The sequence below is a fragment of the Aristolochia californica genome, unplaced genomic scaffold (genome assembly GCF_029961685.1).
Source record: "Aristolochia californica isolate CCGP_79_NKW_82.1479 unplaced genomic scaffold, dmAriCali1.0.hap1 SCAF_1, whole genome shotgun sequence".
Lineage (NCBI taxonomy): Eukaryota > Viridiplantae > Streptophyta > Magnoliopsida > Piperales > Aristolochiaceae > Aristolochia > Aristolochia californica.
This window is the reverse complement of record NW_027181770.1, coordinates 125,341-150,624: the sequence shown is the minus strand read 5'-3', so window position 1 is coordinate 150,624 and position 25,284 is coordinate 125,341. Positions and strand designations below refer to the sequence as shown.

The 25,284-nt window shown below is 38.4% G+C and overlaps 6 protein-coding genes across 10 annotated transcripts; 4 read left to right on the top strand and 2 right to left on the bottom strand.

Moving 5' to 3' along the window:
• The first annotated feature begins 746 nt into the window (after window positions 1–746).
• Window positions 747–1,792, top strand: LOC137953937 (protein E6-like). The gene has a single exon (XM_068801538.1). It carries the CDS (start codon window positions 788–790, stop codon window positions 1,574–1,576), a length of 789 nt encoding a protein of 262 aa, XP_068657639.1. The 5' UTR covers window positions 747–787; the 3' UTR covers window positions 1,577–1,792.
• A 2,856-nt stretch (window positions 1,793–4,648) lies between these two features.
• LOC137957588 (uncharacterized) lies at window positions 4,649–6,391 on the top strand. Its single transcript, XM_068805158.1, has 3 exons — window positions 4,649–4,917; window positions 5,779–5,949; window positions 6,051–6,391. Exons 1-3 carry the CDS (start codon window positions 4,906–4,908, stop codon window positions 6,315–6,317), a joined length of 450 nt encoding a protein of 149 aa, XP_068661259.1. The 5' UTR covers window positions 4,649–4,905; the 3' UTR covers window positions 6,318–6,391.
• An 896-nt stretch (window positions 6,392–7,287) lies between these two features.
• LOC137954808 (protein NUCLEAR FUSION DEFECTIVE 6, mitochondrial-like) lies at window positions 7,288–13,270 on the top strand. Of its 4 annotated transcripts, none has more exons than XM_068801733.1 (3): window positions 7,288–7,514; window positions 7,606–7,727; window positions 13,057–13,270. In XM_068801733.1, exons 1-3 carry the CDS (start codon window positions 7,369–7,371, stop codon window positions 13,062–13,064), a joined length of 276 nt encoding a protein of 91 aa, XP_068657834.1. In that variant the 5' UTR covers window positions 7,288–7,368; the 3' UTR covers window positions 13,065–13,270. The 4 variants fall into 4 exon arrangements, with proteins under 4 accessions (XP_068657834.1, XP_068657827.1, XP_068657813.1 ...); XM_068801726.1 differs by lacking the exon at window positions 13,057–13,270 and adding an exon at window positions 12,863–13,050; XM_068801712.1 differs by lacking the exon at window positions 13,057–13,270 and adding an exon at window positions 11,376–11,891.
• Window positions 13,271–14,072: 802 nt separating this feature from the next.
• On the bottom strand, window positions 14,073–16,201 carry LOC137954799 (uncharacterized protein At4g28440-like). Its single transcript, XM_068801700.1, has 2 exons — window positions 15,854–16,201; window positions 14,073–14,568 (listed from the first exon to the last, which is right to left on the bottom strand). Exons 1-2 carry the CDS (start codon window positions 16,101–16,103, stop codon window positions 14,378–14,380), a joined length of 441 nt encoding a protein of 146 aa, XP_068657801.1. The 5' UTR covers window positions 16,104–16,201; the 3' UTR covers window positions 14,073–14,377.
• Window positions 16,202–17,005: 804 nt separating this feature from the next.
• LOC137953830 (protein DEHYDRATION-INDUCED 19-like) lies at window positions 17,006–22,018 on the top strand. 2 transcript variants are annotated; one of them, XR_011112444.1, is made up of 6 exons: window positions 17,006–17,556; window positions 17,686–17,825; window positions 19,534–19,611; window positions 19,777–20,060; window positions 21,426–21,674; window positions 21,938–22,018. XR_011112444.1 is itself a non-coding variant. In XM_068801382.1 (5 exons), the coding sequence occupies exons 1-5, from the start codon at window positions 17,475–17,477 to the stop codon at window positions 21,532–21,534; spliced, it is 693 nt and encodes a 230-aa protein (XP_068657483.1). In that variant the 5' UTR covers window positions 17,006–17,474; the 3' UTR covers window positions 21,535–21,880. The 2 variants fall into 2 exon arrangements, 1 of the variants encoding a protein (XP_068657483.1); XM_068801382.1 differs by lacking the exon at window positions 21,938–22,018 and having other exon boundaries at window positions 21,426–21,880.
• On the bottom strand, window positions 21,889–24,636 carry LOC137953745 (reticulon-like protein B17). Its single transcript, XM_068801275.1, has 8 exons — window positions 23,994–24,636; window positions 23,487–23,640; window positions 23,295–23,369; window positions 23,056–23,197; window positions 22,887–22,956; window positions 22,721–22,786; window positions 22,497–22,619; window positions 21,889–22,344 (listed from the first exon to the last, which is right to left on the bottom strand). Exons 1-8 carry the CDS (start codon window positions 24,511–24,513, stop codon window positions 22,154–22,156), a joined length of 1,341 nt encoding a protein of 446 aa, XP_068657376.1. The 5' UTR covers window positions 24,514–24,636; the 3' UTR covers window positions 21,889–22,153.
• Window positions 24,637–25,284: the final 648 nt, after the last annotated feature.

The following is a 25,284-nucleotide window of genomic DNA, read 5'->3' as shown; positions in this document are numbered from 1 at the left end:
ATCACAATAACATCTCCCACCAAAGGGGAATTAATTTTTACCGCGTCCCATCAATTCCTCGAATCAGTTTTAATTTGTCCAAGAATGCAGTGTCTGTTCTCCGTAAATCTCTTTGCTATAATTCACCTTCGTTCATGGCTTAATTCCGACGCGCTATAAAAAAAAAAAGAGCCCACCGACCATTTATAGAAGAAGACGAAAGTGGAAAAAGGAAAAGCTCCTCCCCGAACGGCAAACCGATCCTCGTTTTTGCTTTTATTTTTTTAAGTCAAAACAGCCAAACAAATTCAGTTCTCCTCCTCAGTCCTCTCCTACCCGTTTCTCTGATCTCAGAGGCAGAAGGGAAGGTTTCGGTGGGACCGCCCTTTAAACCATCGAGTCTTTAGGGAGCACATGCTTGCGTGACTAAATGTCACGATTGATTTCTTCCCGCAATCCCAGCATCATCATCGGCGACGTTTGCCCTTTCTTGTCTTAGGTAATGTGTCAATCGTGCGGCCCAAATGAGTTTCCCGTGGGACATGCTGGATTGCTTGGTTCCGATTTACTGTTGCAACTAACCTTCATCTAGTGCGAAGAATAATGACAAAAGGAGAACAATAAAGAGCGATTTATAATTGCGAGTCTTCTTTGCAAGAGGGGGGAAAGGGACCACGATCATATCTGTTTTTCCTCGCCTTTCACTGCATTTCAATTTCCCTCACAGACAAACACCGCCTTGGCTCTATATAAGAAATTGCAGACTGGCTTCTTCTTCACCTCCCCATCTTCCCTGCCAAGTGTTCTCATGGCTTCCTCTGCAAAATACCTCTCCCTTCTCTTCCTCCTCCTCTCCCTCTCCACTCTCTCCACCCAAGCCAGAGTGAGTGAGTTCTTCAGCAAGGCCATGCGGTTCGACGCCGCTCCCACCAAAGTCCAGCCCACCGAACTCCCACCCACCAACGACGCCGATCCCAACACCTTCACCTTCACCCCCGAGAGTAGCAACGGCTACGGCCTCTATGGTCACGGCGCCGAAGAGACCCCCGCCGGCGAATACAATACTCCTGCGCAGGAGTTCCATGTCGGGAACTACCAAAGCAAGGGCTCCTCCAACCCCAAAGAGTACCGGAACGCAAAACCCAGATCGGAAGAGGTTGAGTTCGAGAACAATGAGTTCACAACGAGCTATCCTGAGAAAGAAGATTTCGAGAACCGCCAGCCTGCCACGAGGTACCCCACCGAGAGCTACGAGTTCGAGAACCCGAGGGAAGAAGAGCCCGCCAGAAAGGAGCGCACCAGAGTGTACGATAACGTAGAGGCCACCAGAGTGTACGATAACGTAGAGGCCACCAGGAAGTACGAGAACGGGCGTTTCAGCCGAAACTACAGCCCAGAACATCACGGCATGAGCGACACCAGGACCCTCGAGAATGGCCGATACTTTTACGACGTCAAGAATGACAACTACCGTGGCAATCCGTATTCGTCCACGACAGCCAACGTCGGATACGGCAACGAGGGCTACTATGGCGCCACTGAGAACCAGAACGAGTACCAGAACCGTCAGGACGATCCCAATGGCTACATGCCATAGGTTTTGATTCCTTACAGGCTTTAAAATGCAGTAACATATAATTGAAGGGTTTCTGATTTCGAAAGCTCATAAGCTATAATTGTTTGCCAGTATTTATTTTTCATTCACAGAGGAGTAAATTATGGGTTTGTAATGTCCTGACTGGTTCTTCTTTCTGTGTTTCTGTCTGTAATTGGACGCGACGAGAAGTTAAATAAAATTGTACGATATTTTTCATCTCTATTATTACCCATAAATCTACACCTGCTGTAGCAGCTCTTCCGTGCTGCCGGCTAGGTTAATCTTCTCTGGGTATTCTTACCATTGCCCTGATCTTGATCTAAACAGTGAGAACTCCAGCGGATGACCCAGATCAAGCCTCCCCTTCTTATTCCTTCCATGAAATCTTAGCTTTTGACGGAGCGCGTGAGGAAACTTCGTCTTTTGAACGATTTTAATTTATCATTTCAATGGCATTCATTATGCCGGAAGCGGGTATCAAAAGTTTTGGACTGGTAATGATCACCCACAACAACTTTTGCTCCCTCTGTCTTCACTTTGCTTCGGGCCTACTGATGTCTGCTGGAATTTGGAGTGAGCCAGTTGTTTCCGAAGCACTGGAATCCAAAGTGATACAGATAAACAGTAAAAACTCCCAGACCCACGAACGGTGTCGTCAAATTGTCCACATTTTCTTCTCTCTACAGGTTTTTGCTGAAGCACTCCATGTAAATCGTCTTGTGGCGTGACATTCAAAATCAAAGATTTCATTGCAAACTATTGTAAAGGTGTAGATTACTCCGGTGGATGGAGACAGGAAGTTGTTTTTGCTCGGATGCTTATCAGTTAAAATCTTTTACGGACTGGAATTAATTTTCGGTTCATTGTGTTTTAACGAAGTATTACATCAATCGTGAAGAAATGTGTGCCTATCAAATGTTGGAACTTCTTGTAGAATTACTTCGCTCTATAAGCTTGTATTTTTATTTTTTTTTGTTTAAGGAGGTTCCATTGTTTTAATAATGCAATATGGAGCACTTCATGAAATCAAGGATAAATTGGTAATTTATTCAATAATTATGAATAAAAAAAGACAAACTATGCAGCTAATCCAGAATTTCTCATTCTATATTGAGGACATAGGAGACCTAGCCTTCTGGAAGTGGCCAAGTTATTTCTTTCATTTTGATCTAAGCTCCATGATTCTAAAATTGTAGTTTTAATTGAAAGAAATGAAATTAATTTGTATCATTTGGTATGAGAGAAGGAGAACCTTGAGGTAGTGGAAGACTTGTCTAAGAGGCTAGAAGCGAAGAGAACGAGACATCAAAGTTGGGTGCTAAGACAAAAATGTTTTCCCATGCAAACCATAGAAATAGGAAGTGTTAATTTAATGTAGCATACTCGAGCATGGTTTTGAATAAAAACCCTAATTTTCACCATCTCATCTCAAATGCGCATGAATGACTTTTGGCCTGTAACATGTTGAACCATTTGTTTAATTTCTAATTTCAAAATTTGTTTGGGAATGTCTTTGTCATTTTGAATTAAATAATATTTTAATTAAAACCTTTTTACCTACGATTTCAATTACCTGAAACCTCTTCGTCTAAAAGATTAAAACAAAATGAAGATTCTTTGTTTAAGCTAAATCTCTCCTCTACCAAATGAGTGAGAAACTTAGGATTCTGCCTGTCTTATTGACGCCAGTTATAGAGGGTCACCGAAAACCTTTCTCTTCTCCTACTGAGCTTTCAAGACCTGGAACAACAACTTTCCCTCAACCTACTCGAAAGGAAAAAGTCAGGAATGCAACTGTGCTTCTTCTCTGTCCCCTTTTTCTAATTTTTTTTTTTTTTTTTTTGTTTCTCACGTAAGCTGCGAATTCCTTCAACTTAACCTAACACATACTAACCCTGGAAATTTCGGGAACTGCTAGTTATTAGTTAATAATACTGCAACATGAGCGTCAGGTCATTATTCCTTCTCTACACTGATACATTATATATGGAAGAATTAGTATTTTAACATTTCTTAAATAGTACGATTAGTTTAATATTGTAAGCGATACCATAAATACAGAATTATTATTACCTGCAACAATTATTATGTAAAAAACCTTCATTAACATACCCACTACGCACCAAGAAACCTTGAATGTGTGGTCGGTAACTGAGTCATTAATTTCGGTTAAGTGGGAGTACTAATCGATTGCAATAAGAACTCATTAAAGATATTGGATTATCTTTCAAGTATCACGCATTCAATGTTAATTCTTTGCTTGTATAAGTGAACGTCTATGTATTCTATCCGAGAGAAAGGAGTCACCAACCTAATATTTTTCCGCTTTTGTTTTTCTTGCAACATCATTGTCCTAAAAACCATAATTTCCAATTCACATGCCTCATCCCTTGTTCTATTTGTTTAAGAAGACAAAGTGTTAAGGATTAGGCATTAGAAATATCTTGAATTTTGTTAATCTTGAAAGAGGTTTTCTAAGTTGATTAATCATTATGGAATGTGCATTGAACCCAACTTTATAGGGTGGCCTCTACCCAAATTATTCACAAAAGGGGGGCTTATTTTATTATTATTATTTTTTTTTTTTACTAAATTGACTAATCATGGGATGGTCGGGTCGGTTTACAATATTAATCACTAAAGAAGTGGTTCACGTCCCAGGAAAAATTGTTTCCTAAACTGGATAGGGATGGTAGGGTTCGTCTACATAAGCCCAAGACAATATTTATCACCAAAAAAGGTGGTCCCCGTCCCGACGTCACGTGAACCCTTACAGATCGAAGAGAGGCTCCGTCCTCTTTCTCCTTTTTGTCGGTAGGAGAATGCCAAGTGGTATCACTCAAAAACAGCCATAAAACGGATGCTTTTATCCAATCTCTTCTTTACCGCCACGTGGCACTGTTTGCATCTGTCTCTGTATCTCAACCTCTCCCTCACGTCTGACCTTTTTTTGGTACTATATATTAACTCTCTCCACCAAACTCTGCTCTTCCTATCGTATTAACAAAATTTGACCGTAGATCGAGCAGAAGAGTGTAGATCTGGCCGTCGCATCGGCCGGTGGCTATTTAATCATTTCTGGCTTCTGCAACTTCAACAGAGCTGGTGATTCGAAGCATGACCGAGAAACTAATTACTGGGGCCCGCTTTGCTCTTCGAAACATAACCAGTGTCTGGAGACTAGAGACATGAGAGTGGAGACCGACTAACGACGATGCAATCGTCTCTTTGGCTTGTCTTTGAGACTTTTATTTATATAGGCACCTCTCTGTAACTCCAGCTGCCCGTGGAGTACGCCTCGAGTCCTAGGCCCCGATTTCATTTAATAAATGGCTTCTCAGGTTAGTAGTCTTCTTCGATCATCTCCTCCTGTTCGGTAAAAATTCTCGTGCATTTGCTCTTCTGAAACGAATTCTTTTTGGCTGGATCGCATGTATTTCGTTGTTTGCCAGCTTCTATCGCTACCCTGCTATTTTATTTTTTGTCTGGTTATTGATTTCTTAGCTGAGAGTTTTCCTTGAGCTGCTTGCGATTTGGAGTGCGGTATGAGAGGTCTCCACTCTCCGGCAAGTAAGCTATTGCCACGGTGAATGATGAATTCAGTCTGGCAGCTCGCGTATAGGGTTAGTGCGTCTGATACTAGGATCTTCTCTTCAATTTGTCGTTCAACAACTTCTCTGTTGGAAGGATCACCGATAGGCTATACCTGAATACCAAAAGTTCATCCTGGCCCAAACGGTCGGTGATTCGTGGCAGCGCCGGCTCAGACTCGAGAGTTGATTGGACTAGCTCAATTGCAAACTTGAGTTCGTGGCCCGGAGTGAGCAAGATCTGTTGAATCTTTTCCGTCAATTTACATTTTACACATTCTATGCTCTTTTTTTTTTTTTTTCGTCGCTTCATGCTTAGACTGTGTTCAAGCTTGAATCAACTGCATAAAATTTGATGCTTGATTTTCACAAAGCTCTGTTTCGCTATTCCTGGATTCATTACTAAAGATTGGTTAAAATCTACTTTCATTAGAGTATTTTATATCAATAGACAAACAAATGTACAAATAATTACAAAAAGAAGTAAGATAACTTACTTAGCAATCTCCCTGCTCCAAAATTTGTTTATGATCTGGTGACAAAAAAAAACAGGAAGCATTTGTTATCTTAAATGGCTCTCAATATTGCCTTTCCTCGTCTTGCTTCGGGTAGGTTGTCTTTTCATCAGACGAGATTGGTAGTGGCTGGCCTCTTGGGCTGGAAAACATGAACCAGAGATTGAGGTACGTAGAGACATTACAAGCGGTCCCCGCTGCATCAAACACGTTACGCCTGCGTTCGACCAGCTTCTCTTCATTCTCTTCATCTGATCTAGACACGGAGGTGAGCTCCTCTTCTCCAACCGGTCTCTTCACCATGCTTACTTACTCGTAACAGGATTGAGATTCTTATTTCCGACAACGTTTTTGGCAATTTCTTGTCAGTCAACAAGATCCTTCTTCCAAGACGGCAGCATCACTTTGGGTCGGCTAATCGGGATCAAACCCTGGGAAAGCGATTTAAATTTCCCATCGTCGTTTCGGTTGGCCGAGCAGGAACAAATGTCAATTCTTAACGCTGAAGCTAATGCTACGAAGTTTCATGAAATGACCATGTGTCACAGCGTTTGTATTCCTGTGATACAGGATGTCCTTGAAAAGATGAGTCCAAGTAGACATAACTCCAGACGCAGACGTTCACAATTAGACTGAAAAAATCTGTTTAGAATTTTGATGTTCTCCTGTATAAACTATGGAGTAGCTATGAAGTTAAAATTTTAATTCAATTTAGCCTGGCATTTTAAGGGAATTATACATTTCGCCTTTTTTTAATCTGTCAAACATGGATTTCGTTAAAATTACTTTTGATTACTTGGGATTATGGCTAAAAGGCTATTCCATAGTAGGGAAAATTTGTGCTATGACAATAAAACAAAATAATAAAAAAATATTTTTCACCAATTTCATAATTATAACTTTTTACATTAAAATAAATTTATTTAACCATTTTTTTTTTTGCAGTTGTGCCTTTCCCCATAACCCTGCATAGTTCATAGACACCTAGATTCTTTATTTTTTTTATATTTTGTTTATTCGAGTATTTTAATAAGATTTTTTAAAATTTTAATAAAATATATTTTTTATTTATATTAAATAGAAAGTAATGAAATATGTAATATTTTTAAAACCAGAAATTAATATTTTAAATTTTACAAACGTGCTTAAAACAATAATAAAAAATGAATAAAAAAAAGTATGCTGACATGTAGGGTTGACACGGCCTGTTAATGATGTATCATGATGTGATAGCCGCCTGACATTGTTTTCTTTGGGTGCTGAAGTGGCATGTTGATGTGGCACCACGTAAACACACACGTGTAATTGATCGATTAAAATTCGGTATTTTTTATATTAAATTTGGAAGTTTATTATTTATATTAATATAGTAAAATTCCTTTATATGTAAAGGAAAGCTAATTATAATATTTTCACCTTGATAAACTAAAATTAAGGTAACTGCGGTGGCAGGTGACCAAGATTTTAGAGGTTTCTATTAACTGAACGAACTCCCGCCCATATTCAAAGAGATAGCACAATATTGGCCCATTTTGGGTCCACTCCAACAAGCCCAATAAATAATAACGGGCGGCATTCTTCCGAAGTGATACGGTCGATCCGCAGAAGTAAGGTATTAACAATTTTTCTCCATGCGAGCTTAAACCCTTCCAACGCCCTCGGCTCAGTATTTTCCTGCACTCAATCGATGGCCTTAGCAGCCTCCTGTGCCAGATCGGTTTTCCGATCATCATCTTTCAGGAATGTGGCATCAAAGGTCGCTACAGAAGCGAAAGCCACTCCATCTCCTTTCCGCATCTCCGGTCAAAAACCTCCTTTCCCTCACTTTTTCAGGTCCGGAAAACAGTATCTTCTTTCCATTTGATCTGTCTCTTTTCATTTTTATTTTTCTCTCTGTCATTTGTTTGATCTTCGTGTGCGTTAGGGCTCCTGTTGAGATGAGTTTCTGCGTGGAGTCTCTCTTGCCGTATCACACTGCAACGGCTTCCTCTCTAATGACGTCGATGCTTTCCGTTTCTCGCCGGAGCTATGGTTGGCTTAGCGAAGGTACTTCTCTGTTAATTTATCCACTTCAATTTATTTGCTTCTTCCTAGTAGAATATGCAATTCGTTGATGGTCTATTGGAGAACACTGAACTGGATTTGTTGCCTTTCATCTTACATATTTCGTATTTCATTTTTTCTTCCACTAAAATCTAGCTGGCAATGTTGGTTGAAGCTGGTGGATGAAATAAAATGAATTCCATCATCGTTAAATTGTGACAGATAAGCTATGCGTCATTTTTACTTCCTGAAGTCGTCTGCCTGGTAGGCGTTTTTTGTTTTTTTGGAACTAAACAAATTTCTGGATGCAGTTTAAGATTATGACTTTGTTATGTTGTTTCACGTACGTACGCTGTCAGTTCTATAATTCTAGATTGCGTACTGTTGATTTTACGTGATCTCAGAGCTCAGTGTGCTTTAGATTTAAGTTCTTTCTGAAGAAAATCAGTTTTATGTTTCAACCAAGTAGTATTGGCGCAATTGTTTGCACTAGTTTATGTCAAAGTAGAAGCATCTCTGGGTTATCAAGTGTCAAATGGTGTTCAATTAGGTTTGGCTCTTTTGCTGTGTGCTCTTTGCTATAGTTTCTTGGTCGATTTGTCAGTCTCGTCTCCTCTTTGTTGCTTTCTTCTTTTGATAAAAGAGTCTATACTATTTCTCCTCTCTTGTGGGCCAAGATGAGACTAGATGAAGACCAAGCAAACAAGGGTGGGATAAGCTTGAATTTTCTGTTAGCAAGCTTTGAAAGTGTTTTGCAACTTATCACCAGTAGACTAGGTCAGAAGGCATTTCTGTCTGATAAATGAAGAGTCAAGGAGTATCATGTATTCGTTTCCAATGAGGAAAACACCTGAATAGTCATCATTGGAAATTTAATGTTCTGTCTCATAATTTTTATATTTTTTGAGAGACTAAGCCTCTTAGTTCTGTATTCGGTGTGCAATGTTATCCATTGGTTTAAGAATCCACTATTGTTTGGGTTCATGTGAATGGTTCTAAACAGACGCTAGTGAAGCTTGTATCAAGAAATTACACTGATATTCATTGCATAAATAGATAGCTTCCTGTGGACTTATGACATGAGAACCTGTTTCTAATTGTTTGGATGGGTTTGTTACAATATTTATCGTAGTTCATTAAGCTCTGACAACGATTGGTTTATGTTTACTTAATGATTTACTGGTTGACCTGCTCCTAATTTATTCCCTAGTTGCTATTACTTTTTTCTTAGAACCATTTTTTTCTTGGTTAAAAAAATCCTTTTTTTCTGTTCAAGAAAATTAATAATTGCTCAATTCATATCATTAATTCTTCTAACTTCATTAAGATAGTTAAAGGATTTCATGTTCCATGTGTATTCTCCTAGATTTTTAGGGACATCAAATAATGATAGTCGTGTCTCAGGATGTCTTTACTTGTAGTGCTCAACTTTCCTCCTTGTTAATTGTACAGTTTTTATTCTCATTCTATTCTTTACTTCATTGGAATGTGTGATTTCATTACGCGAAGAAGCACAATCCTATGCCATAGACATCTTTTGGTCTCAAATGTTAATGTTTTTAGGTAACATCATCAATCATAAAAGGAGACAGACCTTGTGGAGGTCCTAATTAGCATCCTATGTCTGGCAACAGATTCTAGAGAAGCTTGTGTATGCTTATTGATTCCTTGAGGGTGAGTCTGCAGCTTCACTTCTTGATAATGCTAGTGGCCCATATTGTAGATGTATAAACCTTCTGAAAGTTGAAGTGAAACTTCGTAAATTCGGCTTTTGAACTTAGAGAGGGTATATTGCTGATATTATTTCTTGGCAGCAAGTCTGCAGGTTCACTTCTTGATAATGCTAGTGGCTCATATGTAGATATATAACCTTCTGAAAGTCGAAGTGAACTTTGTAAATGCTGCTTTTGGACTTAGGGAGGGTATTTTACTGATATTACTCCTTGGGGGCGAGTCTGCAGGTTCACTTCTTGATAATGCCAGTGGCTCATACATAGATATATAACCTTCTGAAAGTTGAAATGAACTTTGTAAATGCTGCTTTTGAACTTAGAGAGGGTATATTGCTGATATTACTCAATTCTTTAGTATCATCGGTTCTTTTGAAGAAGTCGAAGTCTTAGTTTGGGTGTCTACTTAGGTGGTATGAGAGTTGTGGCTTAGGAAAATAAAGACACATTGCATCGATAAAGAAGTTTTAATTGTCAAGTAATATTTGGTCTGTTAAAATCATTTTTTGTTTGACTTTTCTCCTGCTCATAGTGATAGGTTCAATGCAATTGTTTGTCTAGACTCTTTAACATTTCACTATTAGTATGAATTTGTCAACAGATTCCCTCAAGTAGTTTTCCCCAGATGATTTAATTTCCTTGTCTTACCATAAAACCTTCCTGTAAGAACTTGTCAACTGATCCCCTTAAGTAGTTTTCTGTTAGATGATTTAATTTCCATGTCTTACCATAAAACCATTTTTTAATTCCTTTAACTTACTATGACTTCACTATGCGTCCAGTTCCCTCCATCTGTATTCTTATTATTAAATGCGGAATGGAAAAATTAATATGGGCAAGCTTCTGTGCAGCCTACTCTGTATATAATGCAAAGAGGATTATAGTGCTCTTTGTCAGCAAAGAGGTTTCTGAAGAAGAAATGGTGATTATTGTCACTACTACCAGCAAGTTTTTTTTATCTTTTTCTCTTTTCTCTTTCCTTTTTTTTTTTTTTTTAATTATTATTATTATTATTATTATTTTTTTTTTTTGGGGGGGAGGGGGGGGGGGGGGGGGGGGGGGGGGTTGGGGTTTCAATGCCAAATTGAGAGAACTAATGTGCCAATGGCTATAGATACTGACTTAGTTGAGAGGGTTACTCTGAATAGTGCTCAAATGGGTGAACCTAGAAGGTTAATCATTCATTTTATGATATTTTATTCTGTGTTTTCTCAGAAGGATAATTCCCTTTCTGTTTACATTTAATCAGTTGGAAATGATGACGTGTGAGAAGAACTGGGGTGATTGAAGCAACTTTGAGCATGGTTTTCCTGCAGTGTTTGAAGTTCACTGACAGTAAACGAAGTTCATCTGAGTCATGAAGTGGTTGAAACTTCTCCATGAATTCAGCTCCTAAATAGATTATTAGGTCATTCTGAACTGCATTTCTGTGGGTTTTGTTATGAAGACTGTAAGAACCACATAGACTGATCTCTTTGATGTAAACGAGTCCTTATTTTAGTTGAGTTCTCATATAATAATTTCTTAGTTAGTGTTCAGATTATCTATGACGACTTTAGATAATAAGAATGACAGTGGTGTGCTATTAAAATAAATAAATAAAATGACTGCAATATGTTACAACCAAATGAATTGTGACAAGGGCAGGGGATTCACTCCCTTTTGGAAGATCCATATTACACTCTTTTCCATTTCCTTGATTACTCTCTGTATTTGCTTCCCTTGTCCTACATTCGAGCTAGTAGTTTCTGTCACTTGAAATGGGTAACATATGTTAACATTGTGTCTGGAGGAAATTTGACTCAGAAAATTGACTAAACAATAATTTAATTTAATTTTTTGATAACTTTATATTTTGTTTAAAAAAAAAGTTTAAACTGGTCTCTCATGGATATACTGATTTGCTGTATAATTCAATCAGCTGGCAATGATGACGTATGATGAAGATCCAGTGGAGTCAGGCAAAGTTTTGTCTAAAGAACTTCCTGTGTTCTAGACAGTGGTGGCTGATAAGTTAGGGCAAGCATTAAGTGAGCTGCAACCTCTTGGCCTTTTATAACTTCAGTAATCCCTGTCCGAAAAAATAAAATTTAGATGAATTGTTAGAACTTTTTGATGGATGCTCTTGTAAGGATTGATGGCTTCACTAACCTTTGATAACTTTTTGATGGATGTGGCTTCAAATTTTCTATGGAGACTAAAATTTAAGTTGAGAAGTGTATCTTTCATGCGTTTGTTTTCTATAGATCTGGCTTTTGGTTTCCTGCTTTTCTGTTAAAGATGCCAATGTTTTATCTTTTGAGGTTGCTATAGTCGCAGACAAGCCATGGATTTTGCGTTACTTAGCAAATGATAGAATTTGGGAGCTGTGCTTGTACATTTATTCTTGATGCAAGTTACATTCTCTAAAATCAGCCCCCCACTTGAGGCTTGCCTCCATATTGTAATGTATTGTATTATTTTTATTTATTAATGAAGTTCACCATAGAAAGTTTTCTAAATCAGAGATTCAGCAAGTACATTATCTATCAAGACATCAATTATTTGTGTTGTCTCAGATCCTTATGCATTTTGTATTTGATCAAACATCTGAAATTCTTATACAAGTTCAATTTTCTTCTAAATGTTTTTGAACTGTCACTGGTTTCCGGAATTGGCTATTGTAGTTCCAATCTGCTACTCTCATCTTTGCCTGCGTACATTTTCATTGTCATCAGCAGCTGCATGAGAGTTTGTCCTAAGTATGTTCATCTTGAGTTTCTTCACAATTCTTTTCCTCTTTTATTGCCTTCCCGCATTTGTTGTGGATATTTTTTCATGAAGGCAGTTGGGATTCTCCGTTGCTTAATTGTCAGGTGGATTCGACACAATTATTTATTGCTGATGCCAATTTTAGAATGCTTATTCATTGTTCTGTTGTCATTGACTAAAGAAAAATTCGAGTTATTTTTCCTCGAATTGCAAAAGAACTAAAATAAAAATGTATTATTTTATTAGTGAGTTTGTCTCCTAGTAGACATTTATGGCCGGAGTCGACCAGGTGCCTTGTCGTGTTAGCTTAGTTGCTATATTTTGTTTTGCTGTCTTAAGCTGTAAGCCCCTGGTGTTTGCTCATCTTAAAATTCACTTTTAGGCAATTAAGTTGCTGATAGAGTTTGTTGATTGAACAACGTCTTCATTTTAGTGATGGAAAGGGAGATGGTCATATATAATTTACTCTGTCAAATCTGTGGTCTCTAGGATAGCGTCATCCTTTTCTATTGTAATCTGAATGCTTCTCCATCTGAAATCAGTCCGCATACTCTCCCTATGCTATGCTACGGTTCCTCTAGATTTTTCTCGTACTTTTATTTTATTTTATTTTTTATTTTGTCTTCTTCGTTTGTGACTCTATTTTGTTTGTTCTAGGTCTCTAATCTCCTCCTATCAAAGGCGTACTTATGACTGAAAACTTGTTCCTCATGTATCACTTTGCCAACCCCTGACTCAGCATTTGCTTGTGGATTGTAGACCTTTCGCTCTAAACGGATGCTATGTTATGCATTAATTATCACATCCACAGATTTGCTGTTCTCTGAACCTCCGATACATTGTTATTGTAGATGGATGAGTGTAAAATACGTTGGTGGACGGCGATGGTGTTCTCATACGGGATTTTTCTTCATCAGAGACATTAAAGTGAGGTTAAAAAGCTTGAACTTGACACCCAATTCACTCTGGTTGTTTGGATTGTGGATAATGCAGTGGAGAAAAGAACTCAGTAAAAGCAATCTGACATATCATAGTGATGAAAGTTATACTGAAATAGTTAATTACACTAAGAAAAATATTAGATATTATATGATTTCGATTTATATTTAAAAAATTGTTTTTTGCTAATTGAACATTCCACGTTGTTCTGCTAGCTGTATTGATAGTAGTCGGTTTTAGACTGAAATGTCTAAATCGGTATGTCATCATGTTCACTTGTGCATGTTGGTAGCACTGAGGGTATCTCCTATCCGCTGGTGATTAGAACTAGAGGGTACATCAGTGCCACTGTGGAAAAGCAAAATAAATTTTTAAGAAGAAATTAAGGAGTTTTTCATTTACCCGTTAAAAGATGGTTAGCCGTCAGAGAAGCCTATTAAGAATGCAATGCTTAATTTATGGAGATATTTATCAATATTGATTATACACCATTATCCCTGGCGGGATTTGAACACTCTATGAACCATGTTATGAAATAGAAAAAATCCGTCAATAAATAAAAAATTCTATAACTTATGTATTGAATAAGTTGTTCTTAAAGTTTAATAGCTGGCAAATAACCTACCCAAATATTCACTCTTCTGATTAGGTGAATTGCGGCGACTAAAAGTGCCCCTCAAATCATTCAGGAAAGATAAAAATAGATACTAGACAGCATATTTTTAAAACAAATAGACTTTTATCAGTTATGTTTAGGCTGCATTTATTGTCAAACGATGCAATTTACCGCATCAATGATAAACCTGTTAACTTCAGATAATTTTTAACAGCACCAATGTCCATACCATAAAAAATCACCAAAAAAGGAAAACCCTGAAAGCAAAATTTAAGAAGAAATTCATAAATGCCTAATTATAAACACCAAATGCAGCAAAGTTTCTGTATGGGCATATCCCTGAATGTAAGTGCTGATCTTCTTACAGTCAACAACTATCCTTGCCAAATAGCTACAACTAACTCCAATTCATGGCAAGAAGAAATAGGGAACCCAAAAGATGAAAAAGAAAACATCATAAAGATTTGTATACCAGCCCCAAACTGTTTTTCTGCTGAAAGTCCTCCTTAGAAGCATCACCACGAGCATATAGGACAAGAATAAACTAACCAAACAGGCCTTCAATTTGCTTTCTTGAAGATGGATCTTCATGTGTGTTACTGGTTCAGAGATCAAAGTCACTCTTCCACAACATTTACCAATTCATACTCAACCAACGACAAATTATTCCCTTCGTTTACAGTAAATTCAGCTGGTTCTGTGACCTCAACTCGACCCCACTTGTCAACTGCTAGCCTCATCGACCCTTTAAACATATCAATCTTTGCATTTCGCAGTATCACAGTAGCCTCTGGGATCATCAGATCCACTGTGAGACATAAAATCACCATCAGCACAAAATGTAGCATAAACCATTGTCTTCAAAAGCAACAACCAACTCTAGAAAATCTCTGCTATCCCAGTAGGGTTCCCAAGTACCATATAAAGATGTGTAATGAACGTGAGCATAATAAAGTTTAAAATATAGCTAAATGAGAAGACACATCTAATATGATACATTGTAAACACCCTTAATCTTGCACCCCCAACAATAGAACCTATTCTGGTCTCATAGCACTGTTTACAACATGAAGTGAAATTATTCGTAATTCATAAACCCTACAAATATATTTAAAAAGAGTTATCAAATGGAGATCAACTATTAAGTGGTAGATCTGTCAAGTCAATCATTTTTTTTCTTTTTCTCGAGCAGACAGTAACAATTAAAAGAAAAAATGTTCACAGCAGAAATGGCATACTTTAAGCACATAAGTGATACTGATGATGGTAATAATGAGTAGTAAAAATCAACAACAACAACGTTGGTTTAGTTGTAGTAGTAGCAGCAGCAATGGTAGTAGATAATAGCTTCTACACAGATTGATGGTAAAAACGCGAATTCCAGTTCTTACTTAGAATTTGTTAATCGCCAGCGAGGAGATTTCACAGAAGAGTAGAAAGAGTACTACCAGGAGTTCCTGCTGCCCCAATCCCCAGCATCTCAGTTTTCATATGCCAGATGTTACACAAATGCTTGGTATTCCTACTTCTTGATAAGCCAGTTAATAAAAACGTGCGGAAAAGTACTATAGAGAAAGAAAAATAATAGTTCGCCCAAATGATTCATACTAGTGTGTAAGTCAGGAAACCAAAAGTAAGAAAGTTTACAGGGCTACTCACGTGTTTTGAGGAGACCACAGCAAAGACACTTTTTTCTTTTTTTTTTTTGGTTTTTTTTTTTTAAGAAAACCAAACGCTTAATCAGAGGTCCATCTCAATTTAGGTTCCAAAGAGCAGTTAAATCGGGCTTATACCCGACAACACAATGAGATAGAAGACGAACCAATGTGTTCGCCTTTCGAATTTAATTGAATATGAATGAAATGCAACGCGCAACAAAAGGAAGATCGGATGCTAAACTCCAGACGCACTCTCCAACAAACTAAAGAAAACGAGATCAAGCAGACTCCAGTAAGCAAATCAAGCGCAAACGTTACCAAACCCAGATTAAAACCTCGACGAAATTTAAGAGAACATTGTGCATAAAAAAAGGGGAGAGATATTAAACGGAGGAAGAAAACCCCGTCAAAATGTATGTAAAAAAGGGGGCATACCTTGCTCGTTCCTTGCCGTGAAAACGATGGTACCGGTCTCATCTCCGACAACGCACTCAGCGATACGCGTGTGGCGGAGGTGGGTCGAGGCGGCTCGGCCCTTTTGCAACACCGTTTTGGAACCAATAACCTTGACGGTGAGCGTGTGTCCACCTGTCCCTGGCTTCAATTGATCGACCTTAGTGAAGACCGGTTTCCGCATCCCAGGTGTGGTTGTTCCGGTCTGTTGTTGCTGCTGCTGTGTCGCCATGGACGTTGAAAAGACTCTCGTCGAGGAGACCAAACGAAAACCCTAACCCTAGAACAGGTTGGTGTGGTATATTGACTTGATCAGTCTTTTTTGTTTTATTTTGGGGGGGAAGAGTGAGTCCAAGGGAAGCTCCATTTTGAAAGTCATTTTTTTTTTCTATTAATAAGTTAACATATATTTTTAATTTGTCTGAATTAATAAATAAAATTTATAAATTAAAATATTTTTATTTTATTAAATATATAAAATAAAAAATTTAAACAAATGATTAATTTTATTTATATCAAAATGCAATAATAAGAGGGGCAGAATGAGAAATAACAAGAATGAGAGGGAAGTAAGTTTGAGAGTGAAAGTGATTTATTTTTTATTTTTTATTTTTTATTTTTTATTTTTTATAATACACACTAACGGGTTTTGGGTTAACTTTAACCTCAATGGCTGATCTAATCTGAATTATGATTAGAAGATATAAAAAACTTTAAAATCTTAAAGCAGGAAATAAAATAAAATAAAATTTGTAGCTCCAGTTAGAGACTTCTATTAGTAAGACAGGTAACTCCCATGTGAGGACCCTGATACTGATATGACCTCCCGTAGGGCAGTGGGACGTGAAAAGGGATGTTGCTCTGGTTTATTAATTGTAAAATTCACTAAACCCGCAGAAGTTTGGGTCCCCGAGCGACACGTGCCCAGTAAAATCCAAGCAGTAAAGCAACCCTGTCACTCCTTCTTTTCATTTAGGCAAGGCCGTCCCTTTGTTGGCGATGATGTCCACGCGTCTTCTGGTCAAATTACGCGTGGCGCCAAAAACAGACCGGGAGAATGGGTGCCCCCCCCCCCCCCCCCCCCTCTAGTTTGGTTTTTGTATTCAATCTACCTCACACGGACACACGGTTACACCTGCCGCCTGCGTATTTTCCGTTGCTCGTTATCGAACAGTTGAACTTCCAAGTTTCTTTCTTCCTCGGGATTACGGGATTTTACAGGAGATAAAAATGCTAGCGAAATCTCGCGTCCAGAGAAATTTACCACGTCAGCTTTTTGGGCTTTAACCTACGGCCACATTTCCCGTCGGCATTCCGCGGAGCCTGAGAGGCTGAAATCGTTTCTCCTGGCCTCTCTCGCATAAAACGCCCCAGTTGTGTTACTGCGCCCTCTTTCTTTATCTCTCTTTAATCCAATCCCCATTTTCTGACCTTTATCGGATCACAGAGGAAGTAGACACAAAGGGATCAGCATTGGGTAATTTGGGACAGTTTTTAGTTATCTGGAAAAAGGAAAAGTCTTAAGTACACGGAAGAGAAAAAAAAAAAAAAAAAAATCGATCGACTTGTTCTTAGTTTCCCGGCGTTGTTTCAATCGTTCGATATGGATTCCGATCTATGGACCTCCCGTCTTGCTGCTGCCAAGCGGCAGTACTCGCTCCAGCACCATCAAAACTCCCAACTAGGTTGGATGATTGTTTTTTTTTATCGAATGGATCGATTTCTGGAGTCTTTGGATTTATTTTACCTCGTTCAACCTAGGGTGGTAAATATTTGATGTGTGTGTGTGTGTGTGTGTGCGTTTTTTTTTGCAGATCGTCTGAGCGTTGATGACTTTGGGGTGGAAGAAGAGGTTCGCCCAGATTTTCCCTGCCCATATTGTTACGAAGATTATGACGTCGCGTCTCTATGTTCGCATCTTGAAGACGAACACCCTTTCGAATCCAAAGTCGCCGTGAGTGAAAAACCGGATCTTTCGATCTCGTAAATGATGAATTTTCCCCCTTTTTTCTTCGTTTTCATAAATTAGTATGATGAGAATGGATTTAGATATGCTCATACGAGAAGACTGCGGACATGACCTGTCACGTAGGTCTTGTATTTACTGTTTGTTAGATTTTCTCTTTTTCATTGATTGGTATCTTGTTTGGTTTCTAGATGGCAAGTCCATTGGGCGTCTGTAGCTAACCTGCCTTTAGAACATTGCATTCGTCCCAATCATTGGGGGTTCAGCTTCGTAAATCATTCCGCTCTAATATTCGTCACCCCCATTTCTGGTTTCAGCAGTCTTCAAGTCTTTGCCGTTGTCTTGTTTTCCGGGAGAAATCGCAGGTTTCATTTCACGCTCTTAAGTTTCTTTTGCGCGCCTGTCTTTTAGGATTGTTCGGTTTTTCTCCGTTGGCCACTTTGGTATGACCGGGATTCTCCTTCTCTTCCATGGCAGAAATACCCACGTGTATATCTATGGAGAGTATGATTTCCTTCTGGATCGTAATATATTTGATCGATGATAATTGGTTACTAGGATGAAAACTGAAAAGAAACTATAATTTTCAAATGATTGGTCATGTGTGAAGAATGACAAAACTGTTTAGGTCTATTGCATAGATAACGGAAATGAGAATCCCACAACTCGGCTTATCGCATGTTTATACGGGCCTTTAATGAACTGCTTCACTTTATTGCTTTGAATATTGCATACATGGAAATTTGTTGTTCCAGAAACAAATATCTGTTGGTTACGTTTAGGAAATTTAGCCTTCACATGTGTTGAAAGAAATTATTTTTGTATAACACGGAAAGGAGAGAGAAATTACTGAGATCATCCTTTTGGCCTTATTCACCGATTTTTTTTGTCCAAAAAAAGAACAGAATCTTAGGTCGGTTGCCTACTTTAGAGTATTTGGATCTCAGTACACATATAATACGAGTTGAGTGGCAAAAGTTTGAACGTTTCATCGTTGAAACCAGTTTTCAATGCTTTTCAAGTGAATGACTTAGATAGGGAGCTGGATAAATTATGAGGTTGCTCTGCTAGCTAAGCACATACAGTTAAGCTTCAAGTTGGACTGTGCAGGATTTACTGTGGCATCTTTTGTCCATTTGTTCAGTTTAGTTTAGTACTATTCCAGAAATGCGTGTAAGTTTTAGTTTACCTTGTGCTTCTTCTGAAGCACTGTTTCCTCTCTTAAGGGTTTTTCTCTTTATGAAATATTTTCTTTGTTACAAGAAAAGTTTTAATTTACTGCAAGTAGGAATTCTTAGTTGGTTATGTACATTGAGCAAACTTACTTCATATTCTAATGCGCTTTCTGCAAGATCTTAACGGGTGCTTGTTCCTCTCCATAACACTTAGTCCAATTGTACTAGCTGTACTGCAGGATGGGGTTACTTGGGCTTGATTCATACACCTAAAGTTCATAAAGCCAAATAAGCCTTCTGAGTTTGTTGTGTTTCAACAGACCAGTTATCTTGGACTAAGTGGCTGCTGAAGTGGGATAGTCTGATTTTAGTTATCTCTTTGTCTCTTGGATGGAAAATTTGATCAGATCCCTATTAATCATTATGCGTGCAACAGAAATATGTTTTACTTATCAATATATTGACTGGAGTATTAAACCACATCCAAATCTCTTATTTTTTGGTTGTTTCTACCTGTGCAGCCTTGTCCCATTTGTTCTGTGAAGGTTTCACGCGACATGCTCAATCATATTACCTTGCAACATGGACACTTATTCAAGATATCCTTTCTAAATATTCATTTGTTGTGATCAGTTATTTAAGTATATTTACCATTTAGGTAAAAAAAAGTAGGAAGTTTGTCTTTTTGACCCATCCAAACAGTACACTTTTTCCACTTAATCTTTGAGAAAAATATTATCTTTTTTCCTTAACAAAAGGATCACTTGCAGAGGCGTAGGAGATTACGTAGAGTCGCAATTCCCAACAGTCAGGCTCTATCCCTACTTGGTAGGGACCTCCGTGAGGCTCACCTTCAGGTTCTTCTGGGAGGTAGTGGATATAGATCAACCAACAATAGCGCATCAAATGGGGTCTCAGATTCATTCTTTTCTTCTCTTGTATTCAATTTTCCTGGATCTGAAGCTGAAGAAATTTCTAAAGCTGCCCTGTCTAATGTGGAAGAAACTTATACAAAGAATGTCACTGCCTCGCAGAAATGGAAATCTAGGTATAACTGTGGTCTTCTTCTCTGTTACAAGGGTGGCTGTTTTGCTAATAAATATTGTTTATTTGTTTGGTTTAATCTTAGGCCAACATGCACCTTTGACATTATTCTGAGGAAATATTGTGCAAAGTTTTGTGTTTATACATTCTCTATTTACTGTTTGAAAGAGGTCCATCCTTGGAAACCATGTTTGTAGCTTAACGTACTTTCTTACTGACTCCAGTAAAGTTTTTAAGCACACAATGCATGTTTATCAATATTGAAGGTGCTTTTCTAGAATCTAATTTTACCAAAATGATAATTTTGCCTTTAATGTTAAGCCTTTTTGGACTTATCTACAGCATTATATCTCTTCTGATATGTGTAGTAGTGGAAACTTTCCCTGTCTAGCTGCATTTTCTGCGTTTTTTACTATTAGGAATTAAGAGCTTTTGTTCCGGTGAGGAAGGATGATTTAGAAGTGTTGTTAGTGCAAACAGCAGGGAGAAAATTCTTTTCAGTGTGAGAGTGAATAGTTCTAAGATGTAAATATGTTTTGACCAAGGTGAAGATTCTCTTGCAGCTTCCAGTATTGGGTTCAGGGTTGCCTGAGGATAAAGTTAGGTTTTGAGGACATTTATAATGAATGCTGCTGAGTTTTGTTGAGGTAAAGATAGGGCTAATCTTGTAAAAGGATGTATTTGAGCTGTTGTGGCATCTGTTCCCATGGATAATATTGGAGGCTTGTTTTTCTTGACCTTTGGTGAAGAATTAGGATAAGATAATGGCTGTTAGAGCTCCAGTTGGTTCTCAGCAAGGTTACTATTATTGTCAACTTCGTTTCTTGCAAATGTTAAACTTGGCATCGATAGTTAAGGCTTAATAGCCTCTAACAAGTTTTTCCTATAAAAATTTCTCACTGGCATCTGTCAAAAATCTAGTGTTTGGTGGAATAAATTGAACAAACATATGGTATGGGTAAAGAACTTAAATAAGGTTGTGAAACGTTGAGCTTAGCTCTTGAGTGAACATTTTTTTTAAATTGTTGAGTGAAACATTCATTTACAATAAATTTTAGTTTGGAGAGGGATGGCTTTTACCTGATGGAATTGTTATCATTAACTTTGTAAAACTTGTATTTTGTTGTTTCGGTTATTTGTTTGCTTCAAAAGAGCAGGTTCATGAATAAATGAGAAAAGAACTTTGGTTCTTTTCATTTAGAAAATCTGATTAGTGTCTAGTGATTTGAATTTATGGAGCTTTCTGTCTACATCTGCTGGTTATTTTCTGTGACATTTGATTTCCTTCCACGAACCAATCTAGAAACGAATATGGGGGTCTACTGCATGTATGCCAATCTTGATTTGACTCTTTACTTTGCTTCCCCAGCTTTGATGCAACACTAAGTCATGAGGAGAGAGAACAGAAGTTGAAGCAGGCAACTGTCAGAGCCACATTTGTGCAGGATCTGCTGCTCTCAACCATGTTTAGTCACTAGCAAAAGGAGCAGAGGCTAGGCAGAAAAGACAGGAGCTGGAGCTGGAGGTTTTCCTATTTGCTGGTTCCAAGGCGGTATGAGGTTCCTAACAACTAGATGCAAGACATTCTTGGACAACCCAGTACGTGGGGGCCCTACATGTATGTATTCTCTCGTGGTCGGGAGTCTGTGGTAGTGTGGCCATCCCCACTTATGCTTTTGAAAGAAGATTGGATAGTCCTTCAAATATCTTGTATTCAATCACCATATGCATTTTAGCTACTTCATAGTAAGATGTTTCAAGTATTAAGATACCAAATGGGTTTAAAACATAATCCCTGTATGAGCTTCATCAGGTTTAAACCTTCGGAAACATGTTTGTAACTTGTTTACCATATATCTGATGAAAAGGTAATCTCTGCAGGTTACAGGTGCGTTGTCGATCTCATAGTGGATAGTGAATAGCATTTATAGTCGTTAGAGCTTGGAGTGCTTGTGCTTTTCGTAGCCTCTAATGTTGCAACTATTGCAGACATTTTAAGTGGGGGTGAAAGCAACAAAAGAACGAGTCCGGAAGGTGAAATTTGCTGTTAAAAAATATTTGCTATAATATGCAAATGCTATTTTGATACAAGGGTTGTTATGTATCCGCTTCGTGTTTTTCCAAGGATGTCGATTGCTTCCCATTTGCTACAACCATAACTAGCTCCTCCTGCTGCGGCCCATCACTTGCCGCTGCACTTGTTTGCTGCTGCTCGGCTTCCACCCCTTCTTCTATTTCTGATACTGCTTGCTGTCTGTAATATCGGAGAATCACCACGGCAATAAAAGCTGCGGAGAAAAATTACAGATTTGAACCAGCCTGTTAGCTGGAAGCTGAAGCATCTGAACTGAACTACTGTGCCTATCTTAATCGTTTGCAAGTATAGCTATTAGCAGTTTAACTACAAACATGCAAATGCCACAGTATGACATTGATTTACCTGCAAAGATGCGTGTTTTAACGGCTGATAAATTCCAAAAGACTGTAGCGGCTGAAACAGCTACAAACTTCTTATGGGAGGAAGCAGACCATGCCTCCAACATCCAGGATCTCAGGGTTCCAACTGGTACATGACAGCGACTGTCTGGTGTTAGCTTTTGAAGGAGCAGCAGAAACGCCGGTGAAGAGAAACATGATCGATAGGAGATAAAACAAGGATAATACCTTGTTTTTGTATCTGCTGAGAATAGCAGGAGTACAACTTGGGTACAGTAAAGCTGACGAAAAACGCTGCAAGTTTTATGAATTATGTAAGCTTCTCTCTCTAGCCCAAGTAGTAAAAGCTGCAAATACAATTTGGGTATGAAGTAACGGGCATCTTTAGTTTTACCAATCAATGACAGCCTCCATAACGTGATCAAATGGCCATACTCTGATGCGAAGAGAAGAATAGGAGCCATCTGTAACCACAACAGTAGCTTCGTTTAACTTTAATTGCAGCGGATAAAAAAAAAAGAACCAAGAGATTTAGGGGCAGCAGTTAAGAAGGGGTATATTACTTTCATTGTCATTAAAGGTTCCCCCGAGAAAAGCCTTTTGGTCTTATTTATTACAGCATTTGCAGGAGGAAGAATTAATCGAGCAGCACGGACTATATCATCTTCTCTCAACTTGAATTCCTTTGTGGATTCCTCCATGGTCCTGCTAATCCAATTCGCAAAGAGCGATCAAATGCCAAATCGAGAGAAGAAAGAAGAGAAACAATACAGACATGGTCCTCCATCCATTGGTGGCGTACCTCTGTGAGAAGGAACTGTAAAGAAACGATATTGCTAGAAAGAGAAGACCCATTTGTGACACTGTGGAGAAAATGCTGTTGAAAGAGCAGAAATAAATTAGTCTCAAACCCTACTTGAATAAAATGGCGGTAGTGGTATTTCATTCTTTCAAAGAAATAACTGAAAATCTGCGAATCACTAAGAGAACGAACCTGAAACTATAGCCTCTTGTAAATGAAGAGGACAGGAAACACAGAGAACCAAATCCGAACCATAGGCTGGATTTTGCAACATCTTTCCACATTATCAGGTCCCAGAGCAGCTTGCCGAGACTATCGAGTCCACCATTATCATCAGTGCTGGCTTCTGTTTCACACGACATGATTATGGTTAGTCGAAACCCGAAGCATGAAAATACAATGTGAGCCATTAAGACGTCATAAAGATCAAAAGGGGCTGAACATAAAGAAGCTTTTACGCATCACAAGAATCAGATTTACTGGAAAAATGAAAAACAGAACAGAAGGAAAATTGGGCGAGAAAGATAAACATCGCGAGTTTAGGGTATTTATTGTTATCTACCTGGAAAAGCAGAGAGAAACCAGTTGATTTGGCAAAGAAAGAAAAACTAAACGTGTAACAATAGGAACCGATTTCCAAGAAAAGGATAGACGTAATTACACACTAAGAAAACCAAAGGAAATAAGAAAACTACGTACTTGGCGAGGAATCGGGGGAAGGAATTGAAGGCAGCGCAACTAGCTTTTCGCGACGAGAGTGAGAACAGCTGTGTCTTTTTTTTCGCACTTTCATATGCTCTTCTCCCAAACCCAAATCTCTCTCTTCCCTGCTTTCTTGCTCTGCCCTCCGCCTCAATCTTCTGGAGTTCCTGGGCGAAGCGCACCCCGTCAGGCCCACAGAAAGCGATTTGGTTCTACATTTTCGACGGGATCCCACCAGTTCCACCAGGTCATCCAGAGGCTCAAGTCTCTCAACGGCCCTGTTTTTGGACCTCCGTAGAGGAGAGGGCGAGAGGAGAAGAAGGTCCTGAAGCTGGACATGCTGATTAGGGCTTTTTACTGAGAGCTGAACCTGCGGTGACGTTTGGATCTTTTGGGGCGACTGCATGAGATTGACAGCGAGATTTTCCAATAGATCTTCGGGAAATTGGGCAACCCTATAAGCTGATTTGGTTCGTGAAAGGGAATCTGATCGGCGGGAAGGAGGTGTAGAATCCATAGCTGAGTGGCTGCGGGCGTGTTTCGCTGGTGATTCTGTGGGTGTTTTGTTGTTGATCTTTAAAAATGAAGCTTCAGAAGTTTTTCTTACAGAACAATGGCTGAAGAATATAGCCGTTGAGTATAGACTTTGGTTTCGCTTTTGAAAACTTTGGACGGTGGCAGGGCCTGAAGACGCAACGGTAATGCAAACGGCAACGAGCAAAAGAGTTACTATGGGCCGAAATGGTCTGGATAGTTAATAGTGTAGCCAGAAAGGTTTTCAAAGCCCATGTTCGTAAGCATGCGGACAACAAATTTATTTATTTATAGGCAAACCTGCCTTTACACTAATTGCGAATCAAATCTTACTAAAAATATAAAATTTAAACAAAAGAAAACAAAAACTTGCTTGAAACAGGAAGTTTAATTCTAACATAATTCAAACCACAGTTTCGATTACTCCAAGACTCCAAACAAAATGCCAATTTTGCTAAAAAAAACTTCCCTTGAGCTAAACAACACCAAACTAACTTGTTGAGCATCCCTTTAACCTCAAAAAGATTTCTGTCTTCAGAGTTTTAGTGAAAATATTTGCAAAAATGCTCATTAATCCTATAAAACTCAAGCATTAGTTTCTCATTCTTCATTAAGTCTCTATTTATGCTTACCAATTGCTTTTCCTTTTCCTTTGCTTGGTGAAGTTGACTCCTTTTGAATTTCTAGAGTTATCTTCTTTTGATGTAGTCTACTACATTTTGAGGAGTGGTTGAATATTTTCCAAAATGTCTTG